The sequence below is a fragment of the Heloderma suspectum genome, chromosome W (genome assembly GCF_057233095.1).
Source record: "Heloderma suspectum isolate Gila_16-S chromosome W, 16-S_ref, whole genome shotgun sequence".
Classification (NCBI taxonomy): Eukaryota; Metazoa; Chordata; class Lepidosauria; order Squamata; family Helodermatidae; genus Heloderma; species Heloderma suspectum.
In genome coordinates, this window is record NC_139475.1 from 48,090,070 (window position 1) to 48,109,420 (window position 19,351).

The window sequence follows — 19,351 nt, forward strand, 5'->3', positions numbered from 1 at the left end:
GTTCCTCAGGCACTCTGTCTATCAGGTCTAATCCCTGAAATCTATTCCTCACCTCCACTGTATATTCATCAGGGATATGATTTAGGTCATACCTGAACGGTTTAGTGGTTTTCCCGACGTTCTTCAATTTAAGCCGAAATTTTGCAAGAAGAAGCTCATGATCTGAGCCACAGTCAGCTCCAGGTCTTGTTTTGACTGACTGTATGGAGCTTCTCCATCTTTGGCTGCAAAGGACATAATCAATCTGATTTCGATATTGACCATCTGGTGACGTCCATGTGTAGAGTCGCCTCTTGTGCTGTTGGAAAAGAGTGTTTGCTATGATCAGCATGTTCTCTTGGCAAAACTCGATTAGCTTTTGTCCTGCTTCATTTTGTACACCAAGGCCATGCCTGCCTGTTATCCCGGTGATTTCTTGACTTCCTACTTTAGCCTTCCAATCCCCTATGATGAAGAGGACATCTTTTTTTGGTGTTCGTTCTAGAAGGTGTTGTAGGTCTTCATAGAACCGATCAACCTCAGCTTCTTCGGCCTCAGTGGTTGGGGCATAGACTTGAATTACTGTGATGTTGAATGGTTTGCCTTGGATTCGTACTGAGATCATTCTATCGTTTTTGAGATTGTACCCCAGTACTGCTTTTCCCACCCTTTTGTTGACTATGAGCGCTACTCCATTTCTTCTAAGGGATTCTTGCCCACAATAGTAGATATGATGGTCACCTGAATTAAATTCGCCCATGCCTGTCCATTTGAGTTCGCTGATTCCCAAGATGTCGATGTTCAATCTTGCCATCTCATGTTTGACCACCTCCAGCTTACCTTGATTCATTCATCTGACATTCCAGGTTCCTAAACGATATTGTTCTTTACAGCATCGGATTTTCTTTTCACCACCAGACACATCCACAGCTGAGTGTCCTTTCGGGTTTGGCCCAGCCGCTTCACTCTTTCTGGCGCTACTTGGAAATACCCTCTGCTCTTCCCCAGTAGTATATTGGACACCTTCCGACCTGAGGGGCTCATCTTCCGGCGTCATCTCTTTTAGCCTTGTGATACGTTCCATGGGGTTTTCTTGGCAGGAATCCTGGAGTGGGTTGCCATTTCCTTCTCCAGTGGACCACATTTTGTCAGAACTCTCTGCCATGACCTGTCCGTCTTGGGTGGCCCTGCACGGCATAGCTTATGGCTTCACTGAGTTACGCAAGCCCCTTCGCCACAACAAGGCAGTGATCCATGAAGGGGGTAGAGATTGTACTTGAATTAAAATCAACTGTTTAGGGAGTGGTGGCAATGATATAATGCAGAAATGGGATGGGAAGATCTCTCCCTCCCTCCCTCCGCTATTGATTTTATACCCTTCATAATAAGTCACCCTTCATAAAACCGTAAGTAAGAGAAGCTCATCTTCTGCAGCTCTTTCAGGAATCGCCGGCTCTTGATTTCCTATCAAAAGCTGTTACGAACTTTGAAAAAGGGGGGGAGGGCATGGGGGAGAGAGAAGGACCTCCTGTTAAATAAGTCGGGAGTCATGGGGTTTTTAAAGGCACCGGTACAGGCCCAGGGTCTAACCTCTTCGGTTTTCTGCCCTGTTTTTTTTGTCTTTCCCTGCCTGGTGCCCTGCAGATGTCTCAGACCACATGGCTGGCTGAGGATGCTGTGATTTGTATTGTGAGACATCTGCAGGGCACCACATTGGGGAAAACCACTCTGGCATCTTGTACTCTGAGCCACACCCACTCCTCAAAATGGTGGCTTGGGGGACTCTTCCTCTATGAATTCCTTGAACCATTCGCTTTCCAAAAAGCCCTCAGAAGTGGTGGCAACGGGTTCCCCCAGGTACGGAGCGTGTCACGTGATGAACAGCCTGGAGCGACCCGTCGAACCCACTGCCGCTCCGTGCCACCGGGCGACCCAGAGATCTCCGGGAAGGGCGCCGGAGGGCGGTGGGGCTTGTGTTGGTAGTCACCCCTCCACCTGGAAGGTGGCAGGACTTGGTCTCCGCCTGACATCACTGGGGGACAGGAGTGCCCTGGCTCAGCTCGGCTTTGCTCTGTCGAGGGGGTTTCTTCAGCGCACTTTGAGATTTTGACTTTCCGCCAATGCCGGGAATTCCTTTTCTTACCATGCAGTAGGAGCTTTAAGCTGCAGCATGCTGGCATAGTTGAGATTTTGGCCTCATACCCTTTGGCTCACCCCGTCTTACCTTTGGTCCCTCCCACCACTGGAATGTGGCCCCCGAGACTTTCTCTGAATATCCTCTTTGGGTTGCAAGCATTCCCACCCCTGCCCTATTGCCTTGATGGATGGTTCTCTGCCCATTCTGTTGCTTTCCTTGGTACATGCCACAGCAGTTGCCCGGGTTGTGGTTAGGTGCTATGGCCTGGGCTTGTCCTGGGATGAGGTGAAAAGGCTCTGTTTTGTTGCCCTTCCTCAGTCTGGGAGGGCAGGAGATGCTTCTACTCCTGTGGAGGTCAGGCGCTGACCTGTTCTTCTGCTAGGAGGTGGCACTATCCCTGATGTTTGTCTGACGAGGCCCGGGGAGACCCAGCTTCATAAGGACGTGAAAAAAACCATGCTGGATCAGACCGAGGGTCCATCTATGCCAGAGGTCTGTTCCCACAGTGGCCAACCAGATGCCCCAATGGGAAACCTACAAGCAGGACATGAATGCAACAGCACCCTCCTGCCCATATTCCCGGGCAACTGCTGTACATAGGGGTACTACGTATGTACTGTGTATGAAAGATCACCTCCTCCTGCCTGCATGGACCCTAAGATCATCCTCCGCAGTCCTTCTCTGGGAGCCCCTGCCAAAGGAAGTGAGGTAGGTGGCTACCAGGAAGAGGGCCTTTTCTGCTGTGGCACCTCACTGTGGAATGAGCTTCCTAGAGAGGTTCTGCCACTGTGGAATGAACTTCCTAGAGAGGTTTTCCTGGTGCCTACATCGTGCTCCGTCCGGCACCAGGTGAAGACCTTTTTATTCTCCCAATATTTTAGCTCTGGTGTTTCAAATCTGTATTTTCAGTCTCTGCATTGCTGATAGGTTTTATTCTGGTTGTGTTGTTATACTGTGATATTAAGCTTTAATGTTTTATGTTGTTTGATGCTGCACTGTGTGGTTTTAATTTTTGTGAGCTGCCCAGAGAGCTTCAGCTATTGGGTGGTATAGAAATGAAATAAACAAACCAATAAATACCGCCTCTGGTACTGGAGGTAGCATACAGCCATCAGGACTGCTAGCTATTTTTAGCTTCTCCATCAATTCGTCTAATCCCCTTTTGAAGCCATCCAAGCTGGTGGCTGTCACTACAACTTGTGGTAGTGAGTTCCGTGGTCTAACTCTGCACTGTGTGAAGAAGTTCATCCTTTTGTCTGTCCTGAATCTCCCCCCATTCAGCTTCATAGGATGACTCCCATTGGGTTCTTGTGAGAGCCCCATGCAGCCATGAAGCTGACTTGGGTGGAGGCTTGGAACAGGCGTGCTCTCTCAGCATAGTGTCCCCCCCCCCCCCGAGCAAAATAGGGACTTAAAAATGCGCCATCTTTGAGAATGGGCAACTTCCAGTAAGTCAAAACTTTTCTCTTTCTGCCACAGCCTTGTTGGACTGTAACACGCATCATGCTGGCTGAGAATGATGGGTCTTGCAGTCCAACAAACACATCTCGAGGGCATCAAGTTGGGCAAAAGCTGTTGTGGAATGGCTATCAAGAGAGAGATCTCTCTTTGCACTTCTGCATCCTGCATGAAGTGTGCAAAGTATGTGTTTATGTGGTGGTTTTGCATAATTTATCCTGCCTTTCCCAGTCTCAGGCATGAAGAGCCATGTAAGCAGCTGAAGGGGTCTCTGATTCCTGGCCTCTGGAAAAGGTTGCTCAGGAAAACAACCACCTCAAATGCTGAGATTTAACTGCTGACAGCCTTTTGAGCTTCTCTTTGCAACCTGAGGGCTAGAAACTTGCATGCGGGCTTCAAAGACCAAGACCCTTTTAGGATGCTCAATTCTGCACCCAGTGGCAAATCCTGCCTCTGTGCAGTGGCATCTTCTGGTTCAAAGGATCAGGAACGATCTTACTCTGCATGGCTGGCTGGGGGATGCTGGGAGTTGTAGTCCAACGCATCTGGAGGGCAGCACATTGGGCAAGTCATCCAGATCCTGGCTTCTTGCTCCTTTTTTTTTACAAGCTGGGATCACCAACTGGGCTTTGTTCTTGGATGCCACCACAGGTTTTTGGGGGCAGTCCACCAAGGATCCCATTCAGATGACAGGCTGAACAAACCCTTCCTGGTTGGTTTAGTGATCAGAGTGGGAGCGATCCGTCTGTGGGGACAAGCTCACAGCTGTATGAGAAGAAGCCAGGTTCTGGAGAATCCTGGCTTCTTGTTGCATTCGAATGTGACCAATACCAGTGCAGGTAAACCCACAGCCTGGCCTGGAATAAATCACCTTCTTCTTATTAGACCACTGGTTCTTCTGGGATGTTTCTTCTGCTCCTGCCAAGCGCTGCAAAGTCCAGCTCTCAGAGGCATGTTGTCGAGTCCTCAAACATGGTGGGAACAGCCATTAACGCTCCCAGGGGCTGGGGAACCCCTGGGTGTCTTTTGAAAAGCATGGACCCACACCTTTTAACAGTGCGCATTTTATGAGGCTTTTATGGCATCGTAAAAATGAGATGACAGCTGTTTGTAAAAGGGCGAGTGTTGTCACTTGATTTGGAAAAAAGCTCAGGGAGAGAGCTCAAGCTTGCCGAGCCTTACGTTGTCCCGTTTCTCTCTACCCCCAAGACGCAGCCAAATTCTGGGACAGCAGTTTTCAAACTTTCTGCCTTGAGGGAATCCACTTTCTGCCTGGGTGAGGGACCCCCTCGCATGCCGGCAACGGGGACAGGGGGTTGTGGAGTGTTCTGGGACACCTGCTTGGTTCACCTGAGGTACCTGGCCAGGTGTGTCGGTCCTCCTTGTCAACCTGTGTGGCCTGAAGGTGCACTTGGAGATGCGCCCAGTGCTTTCCTGCACGTGCGGGAATGTACCTATAGCAGACCAGTCCAAGTGAGTGAATACTCCCAGAATTCTCAGCCAGCAGGGTCTAGCTGGACCATTTTGTTCGATCTAGCAAAATCGATTGATTTGAAATGTAGCTGTGAATGCAGACATTTGTGGTTGCATGTATGCTCTTGCCAGTTCTGGGCGCTTTTGCTCCCCCCTGCCAAACCGTATAAAAAAGGTGTTTCTCACTAAAGGAGGGGTATTTCTCTCACACGCACACGCACGCACGCACCCACACACACACACACCCACACACACACACACCCTGGCCAGATGCGGGAAGCCTGCATCTTATCTATTGCGATCTTTGGCTATGTCAACACAGGGAGAAGGGAGACTGTGAGAAGTCAGCGTTCTGTTTTGCACTGGTCGAGCTGCAGCTGGCGTACTGGAGTACGTTTTAAGAGGGGCATTGGCCAAACCGGGAGTGTGTCCAGAGGAGGGCGACCAGAGAGGTCTGGAAAACGGAGTCCTAGGAGGGATAGTTGAAAGAGACAGCTATGTTTAGCCTGGAGGAGCGAAGATTAAGGGAAGACACAATAGCAAATTTCAGATACCCCAAAGGCTGTCATGCAAGAAGAGGGACCGAACGTTCAGAGAGACTTCCAAACCGGGGGAGCTGTTTGACAGTGGGACAGAAACTGCCTGGGTAGGTGGTGAGCTCTCCTTTGCTGGAGATATTTCATGATGCTGTAGAATCATAGAATCATGGAATAGTTGGGTTGGAAGGGGCCTGCAAGGCCATCGAGTCCAACCCCCTGCTCAATGCAGGAATCCAAGTCACAGCATCCCTGACAAGTGGCTGCCCAGATTAATCTTCAATGCCTCCAGCGTGGGAGAGCCCACCACCTCCCTAGGTCATGGGTTCCATTGCCGTATTGCTCTTAACAGTCAGGAAGTTTTTCCTGATGTTCAGCCGGAATCTGGCTTCCTGTCACTTGAGCCCATTATTCCGTGTCCTGCACTCTGGGGTGATCGAGAAGAGATCCTGGCCTTCCTCTCTGGGACAACCTTTCAAGTCCTTGAAGAGCGCTATCATATCTCCCCTCAGTCTTCTCTTCTCAAGGCTCAGCAGGCCCAGTTCTTTCAGTCTTTCCTCACCGGGCTTTGTTTCCAGTCCCCTGATCATCTTCATTGCTGTAGCTGCACCCTGCAGTGAGGTGTCCACACGAGCAGGGGGTGGGCTACAGGACCTCTGGGTTCCCTTCTAACTCTAACATCCTATTCTGTGCCATCTGTTTTCCAGACCAGGGCACAGCTTCCACCCATAAAGAGTGCCTTGAGGGTATGCAGAGTGCTCCTATTGAGTCCAACCAACACCCCTCCCCCCAGTGGCTTCCTTGCAAGCTGTTTAGACCTTGGCAATTTTCTGATTTTTGGAATCAATGAGTGCAATTGGCTGTGAGGCAGTGGCAAAGATGTCTTTGGCATGTTGCAGCTGGGTGTGGCTGTGGGTGCAGTCCTGCGGGGAATGCAGGCCTTGCAACCTCCGCTGTGCTTGCACATCAAAACAGAACGTGTGCTGTAGCTTCTCCTGTCTCCCTGCCCCGTTTCCCAAGCCCCCACCTCTGCGCTTCTCTAATATTTATTTGTTTGGTTGTGTCCAGTGTTTTTACCCAGCTCTTCAGCCAAAAAAATCTCCTGGAGCAGCTTACGAGAGTTAGTGAGGCACTCCTTGCCCCCGGCCTGGCAGTCTGAAACAAGGGTGTGCAGGAGATAGATCTCCAGATGTGTTTCACTTCAACTCCCAGCATTCTTGGCCATTGGGCATGCTGGCTGGGGCTTCTGGGAGCTGAAGTCCACAAATCTGGAGATCTCCCTTCTGCTCACCCATGAACGAAAAGACATGGCACAAAAGGAAAAGGGCTTGGGAGGGAAGAGGAAAAAACAAGATGCAGGCATCAGTTCTTAGTTTCAAAGTTCTTACAGGTGTTCTTTCTGGCAGTGAAAGGCGAAACAAGCTCCCCACGGTGGCTGTTTCTTCTCAGGCCAATGTATGGGGCTGTGATGTTCTTCCTGGCAGGCAGGCAGAGTTACTAGCCTGCAACAATATTTTATTAGCCTCCCTAAACCCCTTCATTCATGGCCATCATGGAAACTCAAGTTAGGAACATCGGAAGCTGACTTATACTGAGTCAGACCATTGGCCCATCTAGCCCAGTATTGTCGACACTGACTGGCAGCAGTGGCTCTCCAGGGTTTCAGGCAGGATTCTTTCTTGGCCCCACCTGGAGATGCTTCTGGGAATCGAACTTGGGAACTTCTGTGTGCAAAGCAGGGCCTCTGTCACTGAGCTACAGCCCTTCGCCTGCAAATAAAACAAGCTGCTAGTCCTCATGGTTCTGAACCAAGGGCTGATAGGAATAGGAAAAAAGGAAGCTGCCTTATACTGCGTCAGACCATTGGTCCATCCTGCCCAGTACTGTCGACACTGACTGGCAGCAGTGGCTCTCCAGGGTTTCAGGCAGGATTCTTTCCTTGCCCTACCTGGAGAAGCCGGGGATCGAACCTGGAACCTTTTGCGTGCAAAGCAGGCGCTCTATCACACTGAGCTATGGCTCTTAGCAGGTAAGTAAAATATAAATGCTTTCTCCCAGGCAATTGAAGGGCTGGGTGAGGCTGCATGGAGTTCTAACTGCTTACTCGCCAGCATATAATTCCTAATCACTTATGGCTACCCTGGTGTTAAATAAAAAAATTGCAAGCACTTCATTTCACAGCTGAGAAGTAGAAATGCTTAATGCTGAAAGCAGCTGTGTGGGCTGTTGTCTTTCACCACTTCCAGAAAACACCCCAGTGATGTGGGTTTCCTAGGGAAGCTTTTCCCCTAGATTATCCCCCTCCCCCCTGGACCCTGGTAGGATTAGCAGCTGTTTCATCCTATTTGGTGTATGTTTTTAATAAAACAAAACTTTTAAATGACATGCTGTACAGAGTTCTCACATTTGGAGTTTTGGCAGTAGCCAAAAGTTTCACAACGATATTGAATATTTCACACACACACCCTCCCAATTTAATGAAGCAGGCTTAATGCAATTTCAATGTTCCAAGAAGTTATTTGGACATTGCAAGAATTCCTAAACGATGATTCTGATTAAAAAAAAAAAAAACTCCTTAAGACATGACGGCGCCATAGCATTCGCCTCCTTACATTGCTTACATTTTAAACGGGGTAAGAGGCGGGGCGGGGGAAGAAAAGGTGAAAATTAATTTTCCTATAATCATAGGAACATTGGAAGCGGCTCCTGGGCTGCACCTTGTTGACACTGTATTGTTGACACTGACTCAGTTTGTACGTAACAGCAAGCCACTGTGGGCGAATTGCCCCATGGGGCTGGCTGTTTTGCATTTTGAAAATTCAAACTCCAATGGGGTGGGGCCCCGTGGCTTGTCATTGTGTGCGAACCCGACGAGGGTGGGTTCTTGGAGTGGTGAACAAGCCACCCAGAACCCATGGCCTGTTTTAGGGTTGCGGGCTAGTGCTGCAACTAGGAGCCCCGCGGGAAATCCATCCACAGTGGCTTCTCCTTACGTGCAGACGGGCTCACTGAGTGGGAACAATTTGCTTTCCAGCAGTGATGATTACCTTAATAGCTGCTATTCACAAAACACTGTGGGGTGATGACACAGACATGTCTGTCTGTCTATCTAATCACTTTTATATTTTATATCCCGCCCTATATCAGTAAGGTCTCAGGGCTGTGTACAGATAAAATAAATGTAAACAGTATAAAACAATACGTAATTTCAACAGCTCAAAACATATTAAACCATTCAACACACTAATACCAATTAAAATCTAAAACAATTAAAGCAGTGTGCTACTTTAGGGAATGCATTTAGCTCTCAAAGGCTTTGGTAAAAAGCCAGGTTTTTCCTTGGTGCCGAAATGAAACCAGTGTCCGTGACAATCGGGCCTCCAAGGGGAGGGCATTCCACAACTGGGGTGCCACAGCAGAGAAGGCCCTCTCCCACATCCTGCCATAGTGTCTGTCTCGCACTGGTGGGACACAGAGGAGGGCCCCTCCAACAGAGCTCTGTCCTCGGGCAGGCGTTATATAAGGAGAGGTGCTTCCTCAAATATTGAGGTCCCAAGCCCAATCGTGGTGATGGTGAGCTGATTAATGTCTGCAGTGTGGTGGGGAAAAGACCTCTGTCCTTATTCAGACCGCAGGAAATAAGGCTGAATCTCTTGATGAGGGATAGGAGCAAGACCTGTTCCTTTCCAGAGGGGTCGCCCTGTCGGTTGCAGCAAAACACCCAAGCTTCTTGTGCCACCTTAAAGACTAACAAACATATTGCAGTGTGACTTTAGAAAAAGCCTTGGATGGGTTGATGTCTTCCTTTGAAATTCCCTTTTTTTCCACAAAGGCCACCTTGAGCCAAGCGTCCTGGACAATTCTGTCTTGTTCACCTGCAAATTGCCCTACCAGGAACCTCCCCAAATGGCCCTTCTGTTTGGACTCTTTTACCCTCCAAACCAATCCCTGTCCCTTGCGTCCCAGGGCCCACACGGGATCCGGAAGGCAGGCGGGTGCTGTGCCTGTCTGGGTCACAGAGCTTCCAGCTTGCACCTCTACACCCGTTCCTCTGTTTCAGGGGGAGTAGAAGGGGATGGTGAAGCAGCTCTCTCCCTCTCTCCATTTGTCTTCCTTTCCTGCCAACTTTTCGATCCCCACTGCAATCTCCCCACTGTTTTTTCCCCATGGGGAGCAGGGGAAACTGGCCACGTGGCCTCACTCGGTCCTGCCCACCTTTCTCTCTCCCTCCTATCTCTGTAACAGTTGAAGCCATCACAGTTTATGAGCACCAGATCTCCCTTTCCCAGTCTGGTGCCGCCCAGACGTGTTGGACTCTGGCTCCCATCATCCCCAGAGGGACCTTGTTTCTGCTGTGACCTGAAGCAGCTTCCTAACCTCTCTTCCCCACTTCTCTCCGCCCCTTAGGACATGCTGCAGAGCGAAGGGCATAGGTAAAGCCCCCTCTCCTCCTCCCCACGGCCTCTGGGATCTCTTACCAGCCCCCGACTCCCTCCGTGAAGCAACCCGAAGCCTGATGCCCTTGTTGCACCTCGGCATGGACGAGGGGAAGAGCTACCACCTGCCATGTCAACACCAGCAGCCTGGCAACGTGCTGTACAGGATGCCTGCCCTCCAGCCCCAGTCCAGCATGCCTGCCATCGAGGTGAGTCCTCCGGTGCCCCCGTGGAGCCGATGAAGCTTCGTTTGCCATGTACGGGACGAGGTTCGTTGGCGGGTTGCAGGGGTGCTGATTCAGCTTTGAACAAAGCTCATTGGCTTGCCTTCTCCTACTCTCCTGTGCCATTGGTTGCGGGGGTGCAGGTGCAGCTTTGAACGATGCCCATTGGCTTGCCTTCTCCTACTCTCCTGTGCCATTGGTTGCGGGGGTGCAGGTACAGCTTTGAATGCTGCTCATTGGTTTGCCTTCTTCAATTTATTTATTTATTTATTCATTTAATTTCATTTCTGTACCACCCAATAGCCGAAGCTCTCTGGGCGGTTCACAGAAATTAAAACCAAAGAGCAAACAATAAAACAATACAAAGTATAGGAGCTGGTGGTGGTGATGGCCAACAGGAAGCTCTGGCGTGTGCTGGTCCATGAAGTCATGAAGAGTCGGAAGCAACTGACCGAATAAACAACAACAAACAATACAACCACAATAAAACCTAGCAGCAGTGCAGGAGTTTAAATTACAGATTTAAAACAGCAAAGCTAACAGTCTAGAAAGCTAAAATGCTAAAATGCCTGGGAAAATAAAAAGGTCTTCACCTGGCGCTGGAAGGAATACAATGTAGGTGCCAGGTGAACCTCACTAGGGAGCTCATTCCACAGCCAGGGTGCCACAGCAGAGAAGGCCCTCCTCCTAGTAGCCCCCCGCCTCACTTCCTTTGGCAGGGGCTCGCGGAGGAGGGCCGCTGAGGATGATCTTAGGGTCCGGGCAGGCACATATGGGAGGAGGCGATCCTTCAGCTGGCCTGGCCCCAAGCCGTTAAGGGCTTTGAACGTTAACACCAGCGCTCTGAATCGGGTCCGGAAATGGACCGGCAGCCAGTGCAGCTGGAAAAGTACCGGCGTAATGTGAGTACGCTGGCCAGTCCCTGTGAACGGTCTTGCTGCCCTATTTTGGACCAGCTGAAGTTTCCGGACCGTTTCCAAAGGCAGCCCCACGTATAACGCATTGCAGTAATCCAGACGGGAAGTTCTCAGAGCGTGGATCGCTGTAGCTGGGCTCTCTCTGTCCAGAGAAGGGCGTAGCCGGTATACCAGCCTAAGCTGATAAGAGGTGCTCCGTGCCACCGAGTTCACCTGTGCCTCAAGCGACGGTTCTGGGTCCGAGAGCACCCCCAAACTACGAACCTGATCCGTTGGGGGAGTGCAGCCCCCTCCCGAACGGGTTGAACATCGCCTAGCCGGGCAGAGGAGCCACCCACTAACAGCACCTCCCTCTTGCCTGGATTGAGATTCAGTTTATTGGCCCTCATTACCGTGCCCAGGCCCTGATTCAGAACAGCCTCGCCCTCGGCTGGGTTTGATGAGAACGAGAGGCGGAGCGGGGGTCATCCGCATATTGATGGCACCTCAGCCGGCACCTCCGGATAGCCTCCCCCAGCGGTTTCATGTAGATGTTGAACAGCATGGGGGATAAAACAGAGCCCTGTGGAGCCCCATGGCACAATTGCCATGGCACAGAGCAGTAATCCCGCAGCACGACCTCCTGGAGTCGGCCATCCAAGTAGGAGCGGAGCCACTGCAATGCCGTGCCTCCAACTCTCAGCCCAGACAGCCTACCCAGAAGGGTGCCGTGGCCAATGGCATCGAAAGCCGCTGAGAGGTCCAGGAGAATCAACAGGGTCGCACTCCCCCTGTCCCTCTCCCGGCAGAGGTCATCCCACAGGGCGACCCCGCAGTTTCCGTTCCAAACCAGGCCTGAAGCCCGACTGAAATGGATCTAGATAATCCGTTTCGTTCAACAGTGCCTGGCGCTGTCCCGCAACCACCCGCTCCACCACCTTGCCCAGGAAGGGGAGGTTGGCCACCGGCCTCCTAGTCTCCTGTGCCATTGGTTGCAGGGGTGCCGGTGCAGCTTTGAATGATGCTCATTGGCTTCCCTTCTCCTAGTCTCCTGTGCCATTGCCTCAGTTAGGACCAATCGCTGTTTGGCTCCTCCCCTTCCAGAACAGCCTCCATCCTTCCCTGGCTGCATTTGAAGGAAAGGCGATACAGCCAGGGGGGTAGGGGGCCTGTACAAAGCGGCGTGTGCTTGAACAGGCAGCCACTGTTTACACTGGAAGCAGAGAGTTGGGAGGGACCTCAAAACTCATCTAGTCCACGCACACCCACCACTGAAGCAGGTTATTTACTGCTACTGCATCTCCACTTGGCAGCCATCCAGCCTTCGCTCAAAAACCTCTAACAAAAAGAGACAATTTCCAGAAGGGTAGCTGCATGAGTCTTTTGCAGCAAAAAACCACAAGTCTGGTGACACTTCACTTACTGATTTATTTACATCTTTTTTACCCTCTTGTTCAGCCAAAAGAAGGCTCCCAGAGTGGCTGCCGAAATTAATAACGAGACACTTCCCTGCCCTCAGGCTTCCAATCTGAAAGACGTGACACAAAAGGAAAAGGGGTTGGGAGGGAGGAGGAAAAAAACAAACCTCAGGCACCAGCTCTTGCTTTCAGAGTTCTTCCAGGAGTTCTTTCGGGCAGGGAAGGGCCAACCAAACAAGCTCCCTGCAGCTGTCCCTTCTCTGGCTAGAGTATGGGGCCGGGATGGTCTTCCCGTGCTGTGCTGTTCTTCCTGGCTGAGGCCGGAGTTTGCAGTGCCAGGGAACTGTCTGCTGGAGCTGTGTGTTCCTTCTGGGAGGGAGGGGTGACGCGAGCAAGGCAAATATGGACTATATTTAATGGCTGCTTTGCTCGTGGCACCTTCAAGACTAGAGATTCTGCTGCAAGCTTTCGTGGACATTGCTTGGCCAGAGGCACAAAGGGTTGACCTCAGATTGGCAGATATACACTTGCTGTGTGTGTGTGATGTGTAAACGGTGTGGTCGCAAGGAATACAACTCTTTACTTTTTGCATTCCAGTTCCCTCTGAAAACACAGTTTACATCTCCTTTTGCCACCCCACCACTCTGGCCAGCATGTGTGTGTAAATCTGCCAATGTGAGGTTTTCGTGCATCTGATGAAACGGACAATGGCCACGAAAGCTCATGCCAGGATAAATAACCAAGGATAGCTCAGCACCTCCTGAGACAGTGTGTTAAACTGCCAAACAGCTCTTACAGCTGGGATGTCCCGCCCCCCCAGAAACCTCTTCCTTGTGATTTGGAACCCTGGAGCTGCTTTTCCCAACCTGGAGCCCACCAGCTGTGTGGATTGCAATTCCCATTCTCCCCGATGGCCATGCTGGCTTGGGATGACAGGACTTGTAGCCCAGCACATCTAGCAGGCACCAGGTTGGAAACACCATTGGGATAAAAACAATATTTGATGTGTTTAGTTATAGCGAGATACGTATCCCCCCTTACAGCCAAACAATAAATGGGTGGCTGGCAACAATAAATGTAGAAACAAGACAAAACTGCGGAATTGAAAAAGGAAAAGAACAGAGAAAGAAAAAGCAGCCAAGACACTGTAGAGTGAGTGAGTGTGTGTGTGTTCAGACAACCGACACTCAGCAGTTGAATATGGGTTGAGTGTGGGTTGCTGTTGAACTGTGGGTTATCGTGTTGTCTGAACCCAGCCACACTAACAAACGATGGTTTGTTAACCACAAACAACCCATGAAGAGAACTGACAGTTTGTTGTTGAGTTGTGAACAGTGGGTTGTTTCCTGGTTAACCAACCATGGTGTGTTATCGCAGCTGGGTTCAGACAACATGATTACCCACTTTTCAACAACAACGTTTCAATAGCAACGCATACTCAACCCCTCCATGCAAGTTATCGTGTTGTCCAAACCCAGCCTGCGTGTCTATAACAAACCACCAAAGCAATTGGATGCCTTCAAATGCTGGAGGGAACAGGATGGATTTTATCAGTTGGTTTAAAGATGAAGATAATACTTAGCATTTGTAGAGCGCAGGCTGGGCAACTTGGGGCCTTCCAGAGGTTTTGGACTACAGGTCCCAGGAGCCCCAGCTAGCATGACCAGTGGCCAGGGATGATGGGAGTTGTAGTCCAAAACTTCTGGAAGGCGCCAGGTTGCTTACCCCTGTTAAGAGCACTTTCAAATGTTCAAAGTCCTTCGCATGTATTTTCAAGTTGCAATCCTTACGACAATGGTATAAGGTGGGTCGGTATCATTATTATCTCCCCCCCATTGCACTTGGGCAGGGTGTGTGCTGAGGCTGAGAGAGAGTGGCTTGCCAAAGGCCACCTCCATAAGAACGTTTTAGACGAGCCCAGCTGGATCAGGCAAAAGGCCGACATTGTCCAACATTCTGTTCCCACCATAACAAACCAGTTGCTCCAATGGGAAGCCCACAAGCAGGACAGGAGCGCAGTTGTCTATCTAGTGCAGCCCTCCCCAACTTGGCACCCTCCAGGTGTGTTAGACTACAACTTCCAGCATCCTCACTGTCCAACAGAGTTCATGGAAGAGTTGAGATTCAAATCAGGGACGTCTTGATTTGTAGCTCAGTCTCTTGAGCCTCTTAAAAACAGCTCATTATTGTTAAAGCGGGACTTGGAGCAACATATTCCAGGGTAGAGTGCTCTTGTTTAGGGTTCTCGCCAGCCATGCCTTCTTCCAGGAGACCCCTCCAATTTCTCTTCATTACACCCTAGTTTTCTCATGTCCCCCTCCCCACAAGGGCGGGAATAAAGATCTCCCTGCAGGCTCTGTTGCATAGCAGTGAAAAGTGGGGGAGTGGCCGGTTCGAATTCTGCCCTCACCTCTCTAGGCCTTGGCCCTTCGTCTGTAATACGGGGGCGTTAGTGGCCTACCTTATAGGACCACTGGGAAGGATTGGCTCAGATACACGTAAAGCGCCTCATACACCCATTTTGGTTCTTCATGAAGATAATGCCAAGATTCTGGTGATTATGATTTATCATTATTATCATCATGGTCACCACCATCATTAAACAAGCCATCCCTGATTGACATAATCTGATTTAAAATATTTTAATTCTGTATTTTGATTCTTTTTTTTTTCTTTTTTAAAAATTTTGTTAGGTATAGAGTGGTATAGAAATCCTGTCAATAAAATAAACTAGATGATGATTATGCATCGCTGTTTGTTTGTTTAATTATATCATCATCAATATTAATATATCATTAATATTATTGATATTATTATTATTGATATTATTATTACAAGATACTACTTTATTCCATTCCATTCCCAGTTTTCCATGCTTTTCCTGTCAACAGACGCTCAGTGTTTCCTGGGCACTAACTGTGCTCAGGCCTTGTTGGGTGTTGAGGGGAGAAGGATGCCCCTTTAGGGTTTTTCCCCCGAAATATTTTTTTTTCTCCTTCTGCAGCACCTTGGGGTTCCTCCAAGCCTCTCGTTTCTCAGTGGCCTCGTCTTGGCTACCATCCTGTTGGCATTCACCGGCTGAGCTGGCTGTGATTGATCGCTAAGCATTGTGTTGGTCTGCATTTTCACGAACAAACCATGCTGCGTTTTTAAAAATCTGCCTTCTTCCACTTTCAGAATTCTGTTTCTGGTTGGTGGAGTCCGGGCCCCTATTTGTCTGCTCCTTACTCAGCGCCATCTTTCCTGAGCAAAAACCAGTAAGTTCTGCTCTGCGTGCGTTTGACATCATTTTACTTTTGGCATTGGCCTGCTGCTTTCCTGCCACCTGTGTGGCCCTCCACCCAGTCAATGGGCTGTCCTGTATGAGCGAGCAAGAGTGGTTGTGCTGTCTGAACCGCCCCAGCCCCTTCCACGGATCCTTAGCGACCCACGACTGGCTCTGTCATAGGTCACTTAGCGTGTCATTGGTGCCTGGAGTGCTGGGTTCATTTCTGTAATCATAGAATCATAAGGTTGGAAGGGGCCTACAAGACCATCGAGGCCAACCCCCTGCTCAGTGCAGGAAGCCTGCTTCCCAGGCGGTCTCCCATTCAAGTACTAACCAGGGCTGACCCTACTTTCCTTCTGAGATCGGGCGCATCCAGCCTTTTGCTCATTGTTTGGGGGCTAACAGTTGGGTGAACCCATGGCTTGCGGTTGGCTTAACTGCTGATTGTCACCCTCCCGTGCACGGAAGTGGCATCCACTTTCTCCTGCTCACGCCCAACAGCCCATGGGCGTGGGCTGCCATGTCGTGCAAACTGGCCCAGTGGCTTACATGCATGAAAAAGAATTGCCCCTTGTCAAGTTCCTTCATCCTCTCCCTCTGCAATCAACACACCCCAAGAAACAAGGCTTTGAGCTACACTTCTTTATTAGTTAACAGCTAGCTTTTATTTATTTACTTATTCATTACATTTCTACTCCACCTTTCTTCCACTGTGGAACTCAAGGTGGCTATACGTGGTTCACAGGTGGCCTCCCCTCCAAGCTCTGACCAGACCCAAACCTGCTTAGCTTCAGCCTCATGTGCCTTCAGACTATGCCCTCAGACCTGGCTTCTTTACAAATGCAGATTCTAGGAAACTCTCAGACTGCAATGAAACCACTCATCCACACATCTATGAATATCAGTAGAGGAGACAAAGTGGAAGTCAGGGAAGTTGCCAGCAGTCTGGGCATGAACTTCACAGCCAGACTTGCTTCACAGGGATGCCCCTCCCTCAGGGTGGCTCCCTCCTACGTTGGCTTCCATGAGTGGCCAACATGGCAGAGCATCAGAGCCCCGCCCCTAACTCTTCCCACTTCGCTCTGCAGTGGCCCCTAGCGTCCCTCAAGTTGCACCCCTCACTCTCCTTCTCTGGCAAAACTTGAGTTCTCATGGTGGAGGAAGGAGGGAGCCGTTCAGCCTGGGCCATCTGTGTGTCAAGGTCTTGGGAAGAAAGTCTCACCGTATCTGGGCTCACTAGGAGGGTGTCTCCCCCTGTTCTGGCTGTTCCCAATCTGAATCTGGGCTGCCAGACATTTCCACACACCCAGATTCCTTTCTGACATAACTTAACTGAAAACAGACAAAATGTAAGCATGTGGTGTCCGTGGTTCAAAATAGTTCAGTTTGGAAGATGCAGGTAACATCAGATTTTAATAGATGTGTCTGCCTTTTTAAACAGTGTCTATATTTTGCTTAAAGATGTCATTCTAGAAATGAGAAAAGACAACCGTTCCTTTGTATGTCCCTCAGAAAAGAGAAAAGTAAATGAATAATAGGAGAAGAGCATTGAAAAGGGAAAAGTAAAAGAATAAACAGAAGACGAGAAAAGCCAGGCGAGAAAAAGGACTGTCAATGGCTTTCCAAAACGTAGGACGTTCCATTAGGAATAGGAGATGCTGCTTCATCCTACCTTTCCCAACCTGGTGCTCTCCAGATGTGTTAGACCACAACTGGAGAAGGCTCTCATACTTCCTTTGAAAATACACTGATTTGGCAGTGGATCATGCAGGGCCTTGGCCGTTGCTGTATTTAATGGGAGATCCTGGGGACTGAACCTGGATAAGAGGCATGTGGTCCATGGAGTAGTTTTCTTTGGGCAGGAGAGATCCTGGATTTTTAAAAATTCTGGGAGGAGCCCCTGAAATTAGGGAGAAGTATCTTTTAAAAAGAAAATGTAAATTCGGTTCAGCAGAGGCAAAAAGAAGTACTTTGTCACACGTGGCACGTAATTGTCAGGGTGGACACTGAGTCCATAGAATCCCAGAGTAGTTCTGATTCTGAGGAAGAGGAGTCGCTCCTGGGAGAGGAGCACGCTCCTCTTTCCCAGGGCCCACAGCTGACGGAGATTCCGCCCACCAGCATTCCTAGCTTAGATAGCAGTCATGGGAGTGAGAGAGCAGCCTTGATGGACGCGCGACGCCGACGCAGAGAGCGGCGCCAAATGGAGGGCACAGAAAGGAGGCGCAGTGCCCGGTTGGCGCGCAAACAACGGCTGCGCCCAGAAGATCCAAGGGAAAAGGGGAGGGACTCTCCCTAGTCCTTAAGTTCAGGGGTCTGCCAGTAATTCCCTTTCAAACGGGGACCACCTGTTCCAACTTAGGGCATAGGTACTCTGCTGCTCATATCTAGTTGCTAACAGTAGAGTTGTTAAGTTGTAAAAGAGGAATAAAGCTTTGAAAAGAATCAATTTGTCTGTGTCTGGACTTGGCTACTAGATTAGACTGAGAGAGGCCTCCAAGGAGCCCCTGACAGTAATTCACTGATGGAAGTCATTGCCACAAGATATGGGCGTGTTTATGGATGTCTTAAAAAATATATTTATATATGAGGACTAGAAAAATTCAAGCCGGGTAGTTCTATGAGAGGCTGTTGTAGCTTAAAATAGAACATCTGTCAGCCTTCCCCACCTGGTATTGGACTACATCTCCCAGCAAGCTGGCTGGGGGGGGCTGGCAGTTGTAGTCTAACACATCTGGTAGGGAAAGGCTGCTCTGTGTTCAGAGGCAGTCTACTTTCGGATCCTGATCGCTGTGGACAAACTCCATGGGGCAGGGAAGGAACAGTGTCTTTCATGGCCTGGTTGTGGTTGCCTGAGGGTGCCTGGGTGACCGCCTTTTGGTAACGTTGGATTAGCTGGACATTTTGGCCTCATGCAGGAGGTCTGGACATAATAGGGATGTCGGAGAAATCCAGAATGGATGCAGATGAGTTCAGATTTCTATGAATTTGACCTGCAGGTTCCGCAGCAACTGGCTTTTTCTGAGTCACATGGATTCCATGGACTTGTGGGCCATTTTTTTTTTTAACTTTGGGGGGGAATTTATGCAAACTCACACTTGTGCTAAAGCACATTAGCACTGATGCGCACTTGGCCTACATGCTCATTAGTGCTGATGTGCATTAGTGCAAGTGGAACAAAATCCTCATACGTCCCTAATATAAACCTGATTGTGTCAATGAATGGGCAGCAGCATGAAAGAGGCCTGCAAGTCCACAAAATACAGACGGAACCAATTTAACAAAATCTGTATGTCCCTAGTATATGATGCATCCTCGATTATTTTACTGATTTACGTATTTGCTAACTGCATTTTTCGACTGCCCAACAACACAGAGTTCTCTGGGCAGCTTACGATGAAAGTTAAAGCCAGCCCACATGCAAATAAAAATTGTAGACCCTGAAATTTGCTACACAGTGTAAAATCCATTCTATACAGACGTTATCCCTGAAAGTGCCAAAGGTGCATGAGGGGGCTTGCCAAGC

At 49.6% G+C, this 19,351-nt stretch overlaps 1 protein-coding gene across 5 annotated transcripts in view; it reads left to right on the plus strand.

Moving 5' to 3' along the window:
• Positions 1 to 19,351, plus strand: part of LOC146333994 (protein strawberry notch homolog 2-like) — a 140,173-nt gene that overhangs the window by 23,144 nt on the left and 97,678 nt on the right. For all 5 annotated transcript variants that reach the window (XR_014786424.1, XM_084825158.1, XM_084825159.1 and 2 more), the window contains exons 2-3: positions 9,991 to 10,228; positions 15,735 to 15,814. Coding sequence is in view for 4 of the 5 variants with exons in the window: in XM_084825158.1 (XP_084681284.1) it covers positions 10,100 to 10,228; positions 15,735 to 15,814 (209 nt within the window). In the remaining variant the exon portion in view is untranslated. The remainder of the gene's footprint in view (positions 1 to 9,990; positions 10,229 to 15,734; positions 15,815 to 19,351) is intronic.